This window comes from Bombus vosnesenskii, unplaced genomic scaffold (assembly GCF_011952255.1).
Source record: "Bombus vosnesenskii isolate JDL3184/JDL3185 unplaced genomic scaffold, Bvos_JDL3184-5_v1.1 scf7180000013273, whole genome shotgun sequence".
Lineage (NCBI taxonomy): Eukaryota > Metazoa > Arthropoda > Insecta > Hymenoptera > Apidae > Bombus > Bombus vosnesenskii.
In genome coordinates this window covers 3,736,867-3,749,618 of record NW_022882931.1, presented here as the reverse complement: position 1 = coordinate 3,749,618, position 12,752 = coordinate 3,736,867, and the positions used below count along the sequence as shown (strand labels likewise).

General features: G+C 35.1%; 2 protein-coding genes across 2 annotated transcripts; both read right to left on the bottom strand.

Annotated features, from left to right (window-relative positions):
- Positions 1-997: 997 nt before the first annotated feature.
- On the bottom strand, positions 998-1,880 carry LOC117231641 (SIFamide-related peptide). Its single transcript, XM_033490264.1, has 2 exons — positions 1,736-1,880; positions 998-1,337 (listed from the first exon to the last, which is right to left on the bottom strand). The coding sequence occupies exons 1-2, from the start codon at positions 1,863-1,865 to the stop codon at positions 1,246-1,248; spliced, it is 222 nt and encodes a 73-aa protein (XP_033346155.1). The 5' UTR covers positions 1,866-1,880; the 3' UTR covers positions 998-1,245.
- Positions 1,881-4,247: 2,367 nt separating this feature from the next.
- Positions 4,248-8,435, bottom strand: LOC117231640. Its single transcript, XM_033490263.1, has 2 exons — positions 8,281-8,435; positions 4,248-6,239 (listed from the first exon to the last, which is right to left on the bottom strand). Exons 1-2 carry the CDS (start codon positions 8,287-8,289, stop codon positions 5,511-5,513), a joined length of 738 nt encoding a protein of 245 aa, XP_033346154.1. The 5' UTR covers positions 8,290-8,435; the 3' UTR covers positions 4,248-5,510.
- Between the last annotated feature and the right edge of the window lie 4,317 nt (positions 8,436-12,752).

Genomic DNA, 12,752 nt, shown 5'->3' with positions numbered 1-12,752 from the left:
CATCTGTCGTTGAAAAGTGTATTAAGTTTGAGGAAAATATTCAAAAATTGTTTTATTATAATTTAATAATGATGATATAATTACGAATGATCCTTATTTGGTTTTAATTTTAGATTGAAATTTTTCTCAAAAGGCTGAAAACTTTCTTGTTTGCTAAAATGAGAACACGAGTGAAGGATAGAAATTTAAATGTTGTATTATTATTAACGTAATAAGATGTTTTCGTTATTAATAATATATCTCTGTAAAAGGATAATACGCTGTTGAAATTTATCGATGATATTTTTAATGGATGTATTAAAGATTAAATTATCGTGAATTTCAAGAAGTCATTGATTTATAAGGCAATTATTTTCCTGTTTGTTTTTAGGAAACTGTCTTTGTCCACGCGTAAGCGTAACCCTTATTCCACCAGGTGAGTGATACGTGCTCCCCATATCGAATCGTTCGATCTGCATTTCAGATATTGAATAGTTTCGTTGAACCTCTGCTTGCTACATAAATTATTTAAAAGTGGACACTTTCTCGAAAAGACGCATTCTTTAAATTTATTTTCAATAATCAGATAAAATGATTTGGTTCTATATAGAATTCAGAAATCATAAAGTAAGAGACAAATTCATCCATTTTTGCAACATAGAATGTTTAATGCGTGCAAATGTACACTTTAATATAAATTCTTACTACTTGTAAATTATCAATAATAAAAATTAAATAATTATTCAATACAATACATATTATAAGTTAATATTTATAATAATAATATAATATTTAAAATAATAATAATAATATTTATATTAAATAAATATTATAAATATTATATATTATTCAATTAAATAAATAAATATAATTAAATAAAATTCAATAATTAAAATTGAATAAAAATTAAATAAAATTGTCGATTTCTTAAAAAAAAATAAAAGAAACATCTGGACATAAGAATTTTACATAAAAGTTACAAAGATGGAAATTATCAAACCACCGAATTAATGTCAGGAAACATTAGATTTTATTATATTGTAGTATCAGAAACATGTATACAACGAAATTAATTGAAATCTAAGCGATATAATTACAAGACGGCGAGTGATTTGGACGATGCGACGAATCTCAAAGCGTCAGAGTGATTGTTGAACTAGACATTGACATAGTTTGGCTATCTATGTATTACACGTCGATGAAATGATCAAGCAATAAATATTAGCATTCGGCGCATTCAAGTGAACCCTGGCATTTTCAATATTTTTAGTTGGAGTCCTGACGTGCCAACCAGGCGTTGCATGTTTCGCTGACGGTTTCGCAGACCGATGACATGGCTCGGCTGATGAGTTCGTAATCTATGGAACATTCCATGCAGAAATATCATTTTTGATAGAAATTGTCAGGGAAACGACAGAATAATATGGAAATTCAATACGGTTAGACGTAAGATAAAGGTAGTGGGGTGTCAGATGAAATTTGATCGAAAGAGACAAAATATAATGTAACATAAGATAAGAATTAGTATAAGAATTTAAATACAAAGAGATATTAAAAATTATATAAATGAAAATTTGATGGAACGAAAGAATAATATAAAATTCAGAGTTTGGATAAATATAAAATAAAATGTACTATTGGAACTTAGAAGAGCATAAAAGAAATCTGAAAAATTCTTAATCGCGAAGTTCTAGAAACAGAAACACTTCTCATTCTTTATAGAATAATTAAAAGATATTGTAAATTTTTATTTTACCAGTGATAGCGTTGGATCGCTTGCCGAAGATGCTTCCGTTGAAGGGAGGCTTCCTGTAAGCGGCATCCACGGCGATGGCGAGGATGAAGGCGACAACGACGATGACAAGAACGAAGCGGGAGAACATCATTCTGACGGTTTTGATTTGTAGACTGCTTGAAATTAAAAGAACAACTATTTGATAAACTAAGAATATCGTATAGGAAGAAGAAACTAAAAGTAACATGGAACAGGGAGTAAAATTTGCCAAATAGAATTGTTTAATATATAAGGGGAAAGTTCTTATATAGAAATGGTCAGTTTACTTACAAATGTGGAAACGATAGAACTTGTACGGTAGTTGGTCAGCGAATGTTGCAAATAAGGCAAAAGCTCGGAGCTTTTATAGTAGAGAAATGAACCGAAGACAAATGTGCCTATCAAGTACAGATGGCCTACATTATTTGCAAGTGAACTCACCAAGAAGTTTGTCTAAGGATGTATCGATTCGACGTAATGTTCAAATTCCTCGTACAACGACGACAATCAGTGGAAACAATAGAAAGATATGCAAGCATTTATATGAAACTTAAAACGCAGAGTTTAAAAATCATGAATTATAAAAGAAGAATAGTATATAAGTTTGAACATTTGTGGGAAATTCTAGAAATGATTCGAGACAGAGATCTGAATTTTTCTAACACCAGAATGTAAAGAAATTTTATTTTCTATAGTATAATAATAATGTATTTCTAATCTTACCTAGAGCTGGAAGATCTTCTTGGAGAGAAGGATGACTGTGATCTGCTGTTTCCGAAAGAAGGTTCGGCTTTTATAAGAAGCCAGACTACACACAGAGATATGTGCTGTAATATTGTTATAGAACAATGTTACAAGCAATAACGTACGAAACTTAATTACAGACACTCCTGATTACCTTTTACCCCAAGGGAAATGACGATCTATTTACGACACAGAAGATATTTTATATAGATATAAAAACAATATGAATAATGTTACTTCAGGTTACAATATTATTATATATTGTATTTAATTTTGCAAAACACTGTTTCATCATTTTGTAACATAATATTGCTAAATGTACTATTTCCTTTTTTTTTCTTCTACAAAACTATGAATGTAAAAGTTTCATAGAAACTTTTGTGAATATAGATGGAAAATTTGTTCAGAAACGTTAATATTTTTTAAAAATATTCCAATATTGATGTAAGCTGAGTAAAAATTAATAATTTGGATAATTTTTTATTGATGTCCTATTTGACCGATTGATGATTAGAAAATTCTTATTTTTATCTTTAAATTTCTGCGTTATCTACCGAAGAAATAGTAGGATGCGATCATTGATTAGACATTGGGGTTTTATCACAGCAAGGTGCGTACATACATTTACTGGATCATTTTATCGCGATACAACCGATGAGGTACAGAATTAGTCAATGGAGACACTACAGACGAGTATTATATATATACCAAACCAGTATTATATTGAATCGATAATGTCAGGTTGACCCTCAAAAGGTAGAACTCGAAAAAGCATTGCATGTCACATCTATTCTGTATCTCGCCAGTGGATACATCGTGGCACTGAAGCACGGACATGTAGAACAGAGACGATATAGAAGGGACCTGATATTTCAACAGAAACCACGCATTTCAGCTGATAACACGAAGATTTACAGTAGGTAAATGTCGATAAATTGTCTTCAATTGTCTGAACAAGCTGTAGATGATAAAGAAGGAATCTATAAATTTCTTTTGCATTTATCTCTTACCGATCATTTTCCAATTTTTAGCTTGAGGAAAATATTCTCCGAAATTATAAATAATGTTTTTTAATACACTTCAAACTTTGCGAGAATTTATCTAAAAGTGCATCGTTTAGATTACAATATTCTTTATTTATCGTATGACAAAACATAATGCAAAGATTATTTACTTATACGATATATACATAATGTACAATCACAAACATAAATAATACAAATATATTAGAGACACGGATTAACTCGTAAATATGCCGATAAACGAGCCTTTGAGCGTAATATTCGTTAATACTAATAATATTAATATAATTATAATTATAATATCGCTTAATTATTTTCCATGACTGCTTACCGGCAGCAACCACATACATTTTTTACGTGTAGGTACATATCAGAATACAATAACTCCATGTAAACGTTAACAACGATTAAATTGTGCAGATTATATTCTAGATTTGTAAATTGGTACCCCACAAGTTTTGACTCCTCGATATTATATCGTTAGTTAAATAAAATTTCCGATTATTCGTATTTATATTTACAAAGCAATTACTTCACTTACAACTATTACATAGCCCAGATAATAAATTGCTGAAGTCGAGTCTTTCGCGCATTTCCTACTATCATTACGGAACTATTTCAATGTGTAGATCGATCCTAACAGAAAAACCAATTTTTTACTGTTCGCCGTATTTATTATAACGTAACGACGCATGATTCATACAGAAATACATTTTAACTGTATCTTCTTTTTTTTTAACAGATAGGTGTATGTGTCGAAAGTGCGCGAAAGACAAAGTTTTGCATCGCACAGGCATACTAGAATCTACGTCTTATTGTCGCGTCACAACGTTTTTTTGAACGGCATACTATATAAAATGAACGAAATGAACGTTTCGTTCTAAGGAACCCGATGAATCGTTTTACAATCACCATCGATTTCCCTCGAACCGGAACGTGATCGCGTTCAAAAAATAATCGCCTAAATAACAACTACAACAAGTACTCGCATGCTTGCATTGTTCTGCTCGCCTGTCGGATTATTACATCCGATCATGTTCGAGGCTTGATTATACGCGAAGTATGAAGGAAACTACGAAATTGGAAGACATGGATTTTGTTTCATTTCCCTTAACAAATACCTTAAACTATTGATATCCTAATATTAAATACAGCATTATTAATTAAGATACGCCGGCGTTGTGTAAAAGATTATTTATTACAACTAGAAGAAATCTTAGGAAACTAGACGTATATCGACGCGCGGGTGCACGCGTTTGTTGCACCGCTGCCACGTATAAATATCGTTTATTGCATAATACACACATTGCACTTTATTGTCCTGTTCACACGCCTCTAGAACGATGCTCACAGTGTTCTTTATCGTTTCCCTGAACTGTAAATACCGTGTGAAGGATGTGTCATTTTTATCGTGGAGAACGGTCGATAATTCGTGACAACGAAAAGCCTCCTTTGTCTCGAAGAAAATCCCTCTATTGCGGTCTGATAAAAAGTTTTTTCCCTGGTCGTTAAGCTCCCCCCGTTGAGCGCGTGAACCGGACCTAGCGTCTAAAGAAGTCTCTTAAGCCTAGGAAAGCAATTAAGCCATCTAAAGACCGATAATCGCAGATTGCGATCGTTTCGAAAAAAATATTCCACTACAGTCTTACATTGTCGATATCTCGTTGATCGGTAGATTAACAACGAGCAGCTGGGTCGAAAGCATCTTCAGATAAAAGACACGAAATACTTTTTTCTTATCCGCCGATCGCGATTATTGGAATTGTATACATGAATCGTAATATACGATCGAATCTCGCCCCGACGAGGATTATCGAGGAATATACATAGATTAGGAAAAGAAAGAAAGATACACGAAATAAACGGTGTTTACGTGTTATCAATCAAAGAAACTAACCTTATATCTATCGGTACCATTGTTCCGACTAACCTACGAGATATGTAAATTCGTAAATCTGTTGCCTTCATCGTCCGGAAGCCCATCTTCCTCTTCACGGTATTATGTCACAGTTACAAGCGCTTCCACCCTTACCGTTGTCACATTGGTTCATACACCATCGGTCCCAGTCTACAGATGTTTCATCCGTGGAATCTTCCTTGCGAGAAGCATCATCTTTGGAGCCTGGTTTCTCTAAAATACCAGTAGCAGCATCTTCAGATGTCTCTTCAGAGTCTGCTTTATTTAAATTGTCGGTATCTTTAAAGTCTGCTTGGATTATATCCTTTTCCACTTTGATCTCCGTGATGTATCGACGAACATCTTTGGTCTTTAAACTTTGACCTCGAACAATCTGTTGTTCGCCCGCCTTCTCCAACATCCTCGTTACATCGGTCCCCTTCAACTGATCCTCTTCGAATTTCTTGACTGTCGAAGGATTTTCTTGGTTATTCCTTGTTTCGCCATAATTTACGTCGTCGCAGGAACAACCGTGATACTGGATAAGCGTCTGTCGAAACGTACGACAGGTGTGGGTGTTGTCGAAGACGAGCAAATCCGACGAACCATGACACGGGGTCAAGCAGAGCCTGAAGAGACGGTGAATCGGGAACCGGCCTCCGCTGGACTGAAGAACGAGTTTCTGCTGGTGCTCGCAGCCTCCCGTGATCTCGGGGCTGGTGTTCCGTGCACGGCAGAGATAAACGCATGCGTGCTCGACCGGATGCGCGACCACCATGGCCAACAGCAACGCCAGCAACACCCACCGAAGTAGAGGCGTCATCTGAAAGTGATGGCTAATCAATACGAAAGCAAACGAGGAACTTGCCGCGTTCCGATAGCCGCCGGAGGAGGAATCGGAGGGATTGGTTATGACAATCGGGAATTTCCTGCAGCTCTCTTTCTCTTCTGGTATGTCTCCAAATGATATACAGGGTGACTCGCGTTACATAGTGCATGTAGTAGAGGAATTTCTGGGAAGAAGGCGAATAGAAATTGTATGAAGATGGCTTTTGCTATTATATCTTAGAATTTGCCAGTTGTTTTTTCATGGCTTGAGTGGATGCGTTAAAATATAAAAGTATTGATAGGATACGAGCTGAAGTTGAAATTTTTAGGAAAAGAGGACGGTTCTCCATATATTTGCGAGTATAATGATCATTTTTTAACGATCAAAGTGAATAGTTCGGAGTATAAATTCTTAGATAAAAAACAAACAGAAGATTGTTTGTATATCTTAGAACTTTAGCTTTTTTAACTTTAGAACTGATCATTGTTTCTTAATGATTAAAGTCGATGTCTAAAATTAAAGAGCGTTCCAAACAAGCATGCAGATTTTTAGTTACATAACAATTCACAATTATTATAGAGTTTGTTTTTTTTCTAAATATAAAAGGAATACAAATTTTTAACAACTAGTATAATCATCAATTGAAATATAGATGATATTAAAACACTAAAACACAAATACTAGCAATTTATCTAATTCATCGCTTTATTTTTTAACATTTTTTTCAAAAAACTCCTCGATTATGAAAGTACCCAAACAGTAAAATTGAATTGAAATTAAAATTATATTTTGGAATTTGACAATAATTTCTGTTGACGATTAAGACACATATCTGAAATTCTGAAACGATACGATCTGGAGTTGAGATTCTTGGAAAGGCAACAAACAATAGTATGTTTCGATAAAAGGAGATTATTCTTTTGTTTTCGATCGTCGAATTTCTTCGTCGAATAATGGATTGATTCGGGTATCACGAGACACACTATATCCTAGAAGCTTCGTTGGCACGCGGAGTGAGTAATACCAGGATCTTGGTATCCGTTATCGGTTTTGGGTGCCGTATGTCGATAACTGGTGCGGTCGTCCCCAGTTTGGAACGGGCAAACTTTACTAAAATTCCACTAATTGTCATCAAGGGCTCGTGCCTTCTTAGATAATCGGTAAGCCTCTATTTCCTAAGTTGTTTCGAAGGTTTTCTCGCGTCGATGATTTACGAGTAGAAGCTCGATGGAAACCGAAGAATTTCTTCGCACAAAAACCGCGATCGATTCCATGTGCAGTAGTGTGCACGGTACAACTCTTAATTTTAATTAAACGATAGAAGCTACAAGTTCTGGCATTTTTATTTTAATTGACATAATAGCAAACACGCGATGACACAGAAGAGATATACCAATTGCTTTTCAGTTTAACGAATAAAAATAATCGATGGCGATTGCTGGGATCGTGAAGTCAGCATTGAGATTCCTTTGTGTCGAGAATGTGGCACGCAGAAATTGAAATCTGCTCCTGACAAAGGACTTTGTGAGCTTATTTCGTGAATCAGAACGACCCTGTTTTCTTCCTCTTTTGTTATTAAAACCGGGACATGTTGGCGATATTGAAAAGAAATTTGACTATTTGTTTTCTTGAATTTATATAAGTTAAAGATTGTACAGCACAAACTATATTACTCAAAATTTTTGCATTCTTGTATCGTGATTCGTTTCATCAAAATTGATTTCACAGAGATCTAATTTATAAAATGCACGAACGGAAGCTTGTTTTTTCTTTCAATTACATATTCCTCCATGGGCTTCTACATTTATATTTCTTTGTTCCAAATTTATATCTGTTTCGTACAAATCTTATAATTTCTTTATTAATAGTACTAGTGTTAATCCTTCAGAAATCAAATAGTTAACTTTCATAAAATTGTCGATTTTGTCCTCTGCATGATTCAATTCGAAAAATAACAATAATAAATAATTTTCGATAATAACAGCGTTTCAAAGCCAAATATCTATAATGTAAAAGGCATAAAATGATAACTTACCTTTAACATTAAACGTAAATTAGAAAGAAGACTTTATGATCCGACAACAGGTTGATCGCGCGAAATGAATGAGAGATTTGAAGCTTTACGACGCACGCCACTGGCTCGACTGTTTGATCACCAACAGTATGTATCGCATTAACTATCATTGGCTGTATCAACTGGTACAGACTGATTACGGACAAACGTGTCCAAGGAGCGTAATGAAAGATAACACAGCGGATACTTTTCCGTTCACGTTCGTTTCTTTTCTTAAAGGGTCACTGACCTATTGAAGATACTCATATTCATTCGAGAAACACGTAAATCCTATCCATCTGTTCATGGAAACAGTCTGAACACTCGATCTTATAGACTTCGATCGATTATCTATAAAAGTTCATGTAATGCTTATTCCTGGTATTCCTTGGGTCTTACCGATAATCGGGTACTCCAAGCAATTTCAATCTTTTCCTTGTAAAGTACGAAACAGGAGTGCAATCGTAAATACAAGGAATCAGTACATGAACGAGGGCGATTAAATTACCTGTATCTTATGTCAATGATGAATGATTACGTTTACGTAATAACGATAACCAATGAAATCAGATTACTGGAGACAAGAAACAGAGATTATTAGAAACGTGAAAGAAGTTGAGTATCGCGTGGGATTAACTTTTTCTATTTTCTTATCTTCATTCATAAGGAAATGATGTAATACGGTGTAATAATTGCGATAATATCGTAAAACTTTAATACTTGTGAAATGATATATACGACAGGATGAAAATCATTATAAGTACAATTTTCTGTCATGTTACTTTAAACTTAGGCATATTCGTCGTCCATGGGACGTTATCACGAGATGCTGATAACGATAATCTGAAACGACGCAACAGAAAAAATGTAAGATCTCCGTGATAATACGAATTAAATAATGCTTACTTGTGACAAATGTTTTCCTCGACGTTACAAGTGGAATTTTTCAATTCCAAGGTATAGGGGCAATATCTCGTGTCCGGCGAATAAAAATTTTGAGGCGACTCGTCCCTTTGGCATTTATATTTTCCCAGACATCGAGCTTTCGAATGAAAAATGACCTCGCAACGAGATAAATGCGTGGACGAACTACGCCAGGTTTTCAATCTAGGTTACTCGAAATTCATTTCACGAGACAAACGAGCTCGTAGTCTGCCACCATGAATATTCACATTCACGCGTAACCCATTCGCGTATGCACGTACTGGTAAACGCGGGGGGTGCATACTACGTCTCATACGTCGAGTATCGATCGTTGTCGCGTTTCAATCATGTCTTATTTATTAGCAAAATTTTGTCCTTATGAGCAGTGAAATAAATCATTGTCGTTGTAATTTGTATAGATTCAGCATATTTGATCGAAAGTTACTTTTTTTTTTTTGACCCTTGTCTATTCTTTGTGTTTAGTTAATTCGCTGGAATAAATGTAAAAATTGGTATACTTAACAAATACCTTCAACATTTATGAATAGTCTTTTCATATTCAATTGAAAAATTAAAAAATTTAACCATTATATTATTTTTTATTTTGTTAGTTTTTTATCAGTGTATCTTTATGATACTAAGAGATCAATTATTCCTATCACGCTCTTCGAATTTTTATGTCAATATTTTATTTTTGTTTGAAGAAATAAAGGGGCATGGATGATTAAAAAAAATTTGAATGTAAAATTCGTTTCGTGTATACTAACGTAATATTTTAATGATTTCCTCATATTTTCGTCAAATTGAAAAATTATATAATGGTAGAAAAATATGCCTGGGTTAAATTTAATTCAAAATAATTTCCGGATAGCATTATCTACATCGGGAAATTAAATATTCTAACTATGAAGATAAGTAAAAATAGATGATTTAAAAACGTAATTTGATTAGCATAACAGCTAACAAGCGTATGTTTACTACTCAACAGTTTATCAAATCATAACTTATAGTAATAATTAACATTTCTTATGTTCTATTTTAAAAAAATAAGGAATAATACAATACCTCGCTATAATATTCCAGGGTTAAAATTCGTCACAAAATTGATATTCGTAGATGATACAGGATAATACACGACATATCGCGTTCCTGCAGTATCAAGGATTAAAAATTTAACGCATTTCATATCGACGTCTCTCTAAATCAAATAAACAATGTAACATTCATAACGGCGCCAGTGTTATCAGAAAATGAGCACGCACTTTATCTGTTTCATCGAGATAGTACTTTTATGATTTTCACGTAAAGACAAAGCGAGAAAAAGTGGAAAACAGCCCTCAGGAACAGCGGAGGAGGAACTTGGACACAAGTAATTTGCATTCTCTGGACCGATAGCACCGTCAAGAAATTTATCCCGAGGCATCCGAGAATTCTTTTCCCGGTACCTCCGGGCTGCATCGTTTCAATTTAAACTTTCTGTGCGAAGTAACAGACGCGAGAAGCTGTTGAATCTCCTTCCACCAAATTCCAAATCGATTTCTCGTACAATGACACCGTTATTCTGATATATTGAAATGTCACCATGATTCTGTCTAATTGAATTTTTAACTTTTGAGTTCGAGCCCGAATATTCGTGAAGGAATATAGGAATATTCAAATCAATTGATGTTTACGTAATTGCTCTTAAGTATTATATCCGATCGTACGAATTTTCAATTATCCAAAGACTATTCTGGTCCATTCATCGAATTAAATCTCCTTCTGAATATCAAATTTAAGGTTTAGAGCAGTTTTCAAATATTTTTAACGAAGCTAACTGTTTTCTCAAGCAGGTAATACTAAAACTCTAATTAGGTAATTACCAGATTCGATGTACTAATTACTAAAAAAACCGTCAACTACGTTCTCAACAAATAATAGATAACTACCACTTGAAATTTTATCATCACGAGACTCGTTATGTTCTTCCTGTAACAAGATAATCGGCATCGCAGCTAGAGAGCCTTCAACTACATACTTAAATGAAGAACGTTCCAAATTATCAAAGAAAGAAGAAATGAAAAGAGATCAATTTATATGCTCTTCTCATTGAGCAACCCTTCATTCTCAGAATGCACTTTACTGACGATTTTACACAAAAACAAGTAACTACAATAGAAAAACAAGGGGGATCGTTAGCGAAGGAGAAGAACTCATATTCTCTAGTACATATAACGGGTGTCTGAGGAACATAGAGGCAAGGAACTAAGTGTATCGACCTCAATGATGCGAATACGTACACTCGACGATGGATTGTTACGTTCCTGGCAGTTTCTGGGTCTTGTCCTGTCCTCCACCCTCTCACGAAGGACGGAGGAAGTATTGATTAAATTCACCGTCGGCCATTTTGTCCCGCCATCCGATTGGCTGCCGTCCATTTTGTCCTTCCTACCCTTCCCTATAACCTCGCCTAACCTCTACGTTTCTTCCTCTTCCTCCGCTTGTCATTCTCTCGAAGTGTATCCCTCGTTTCCTCTCTTTCCCCTTTCGGTCGGAAAGTCCTCAACCCTCGCGCGGCGAAAACTCCAGCCACGAGACGCATGCGTCGCGACATTTTTCGCGAAAGAAATCGGCAATCAAATTTTTTGCGTCTCTTTCGCGTCGCACCGTTGCTTCTCTGTCTAAGAAACGCAGCTGGATGCTGAAACATCCGACGTCAAGAATCGGAGATTCTACGTAGGAGTCGAACGAGTCACGGACGCGCCGTGAATTCTTAGGAAGCTTCATCGGCAACGATTCCAATCTCTTTAAGCAGAGAATGATTTGAATTCCTCAGGATACTCGTGACCAAGAATCCACCGATACTCCAGAATATAATTTCTATTCCAAGCGTTCAATACAATTCGTATTAATATTTATAGGACCGTGTAGTTGTTATATCGTAAATCATTTTTTCGATCCGTTTCAAGAGTTTCTTCTTCTAGGATAGCAAATTAATCAATTATGCATATTATAATGATATTATACAAACATTTTATTTCTAAATCCATTTTAAGGCTTTCTTTTCCTAGAATCCCAAATTAACGAGGGTTTTCCCAGAAGATTTTTTCCTACTTTCTAGAGAAATTTTCAAATTAATATAGAAGTACTTCCAACGCGTTACTAAAAAAAATATCTTCAACAATATTAGGTGATACAGTAGGAAAAGAACGGAGGTTTATTTTAACCTACCGGCACACGATAACATTTCGCAGGATTTTCACAGGTGATTCCTTTGTTCGCTAGCTGAATAATTTCACACGTTGTCGATAACGAGTGGCGCTCAAACGATGTGGAGGAGTCCTGCTCGAAAAGCTCGAGTACCTCCGACACTGTCCCTCCAGCGTGTATCTCGGCTAACGGGCAAGCGTGCCGGAGATTTCGCGGCTAAGCAGCTCTCTTGGATCCTATCGGTTCCACATTTGGAGTACATTCGTGAACATATAAAAGCAGAGACAGTGCACAGGCATCTCTGTGGCGAAAACCGCACGCGGTGGAGTCCTCGTATCTGC

Coding starts and splice junctions, on each gene's coding strand:
- LOC117231641 (XM_033490264.1), bottom strand. CDS start 1,865: ATGATGTTCTCCCGCTTCGTTCTTGTCATCGTCGTTGTCGCCTTCATC. Junction 1,338..1,735: donor GCGATCCAACGCTATCACTG/GTAAAATAAAAA, acceptor AATGTTCCATAG/ATTACGAACTCATCAGCCGA.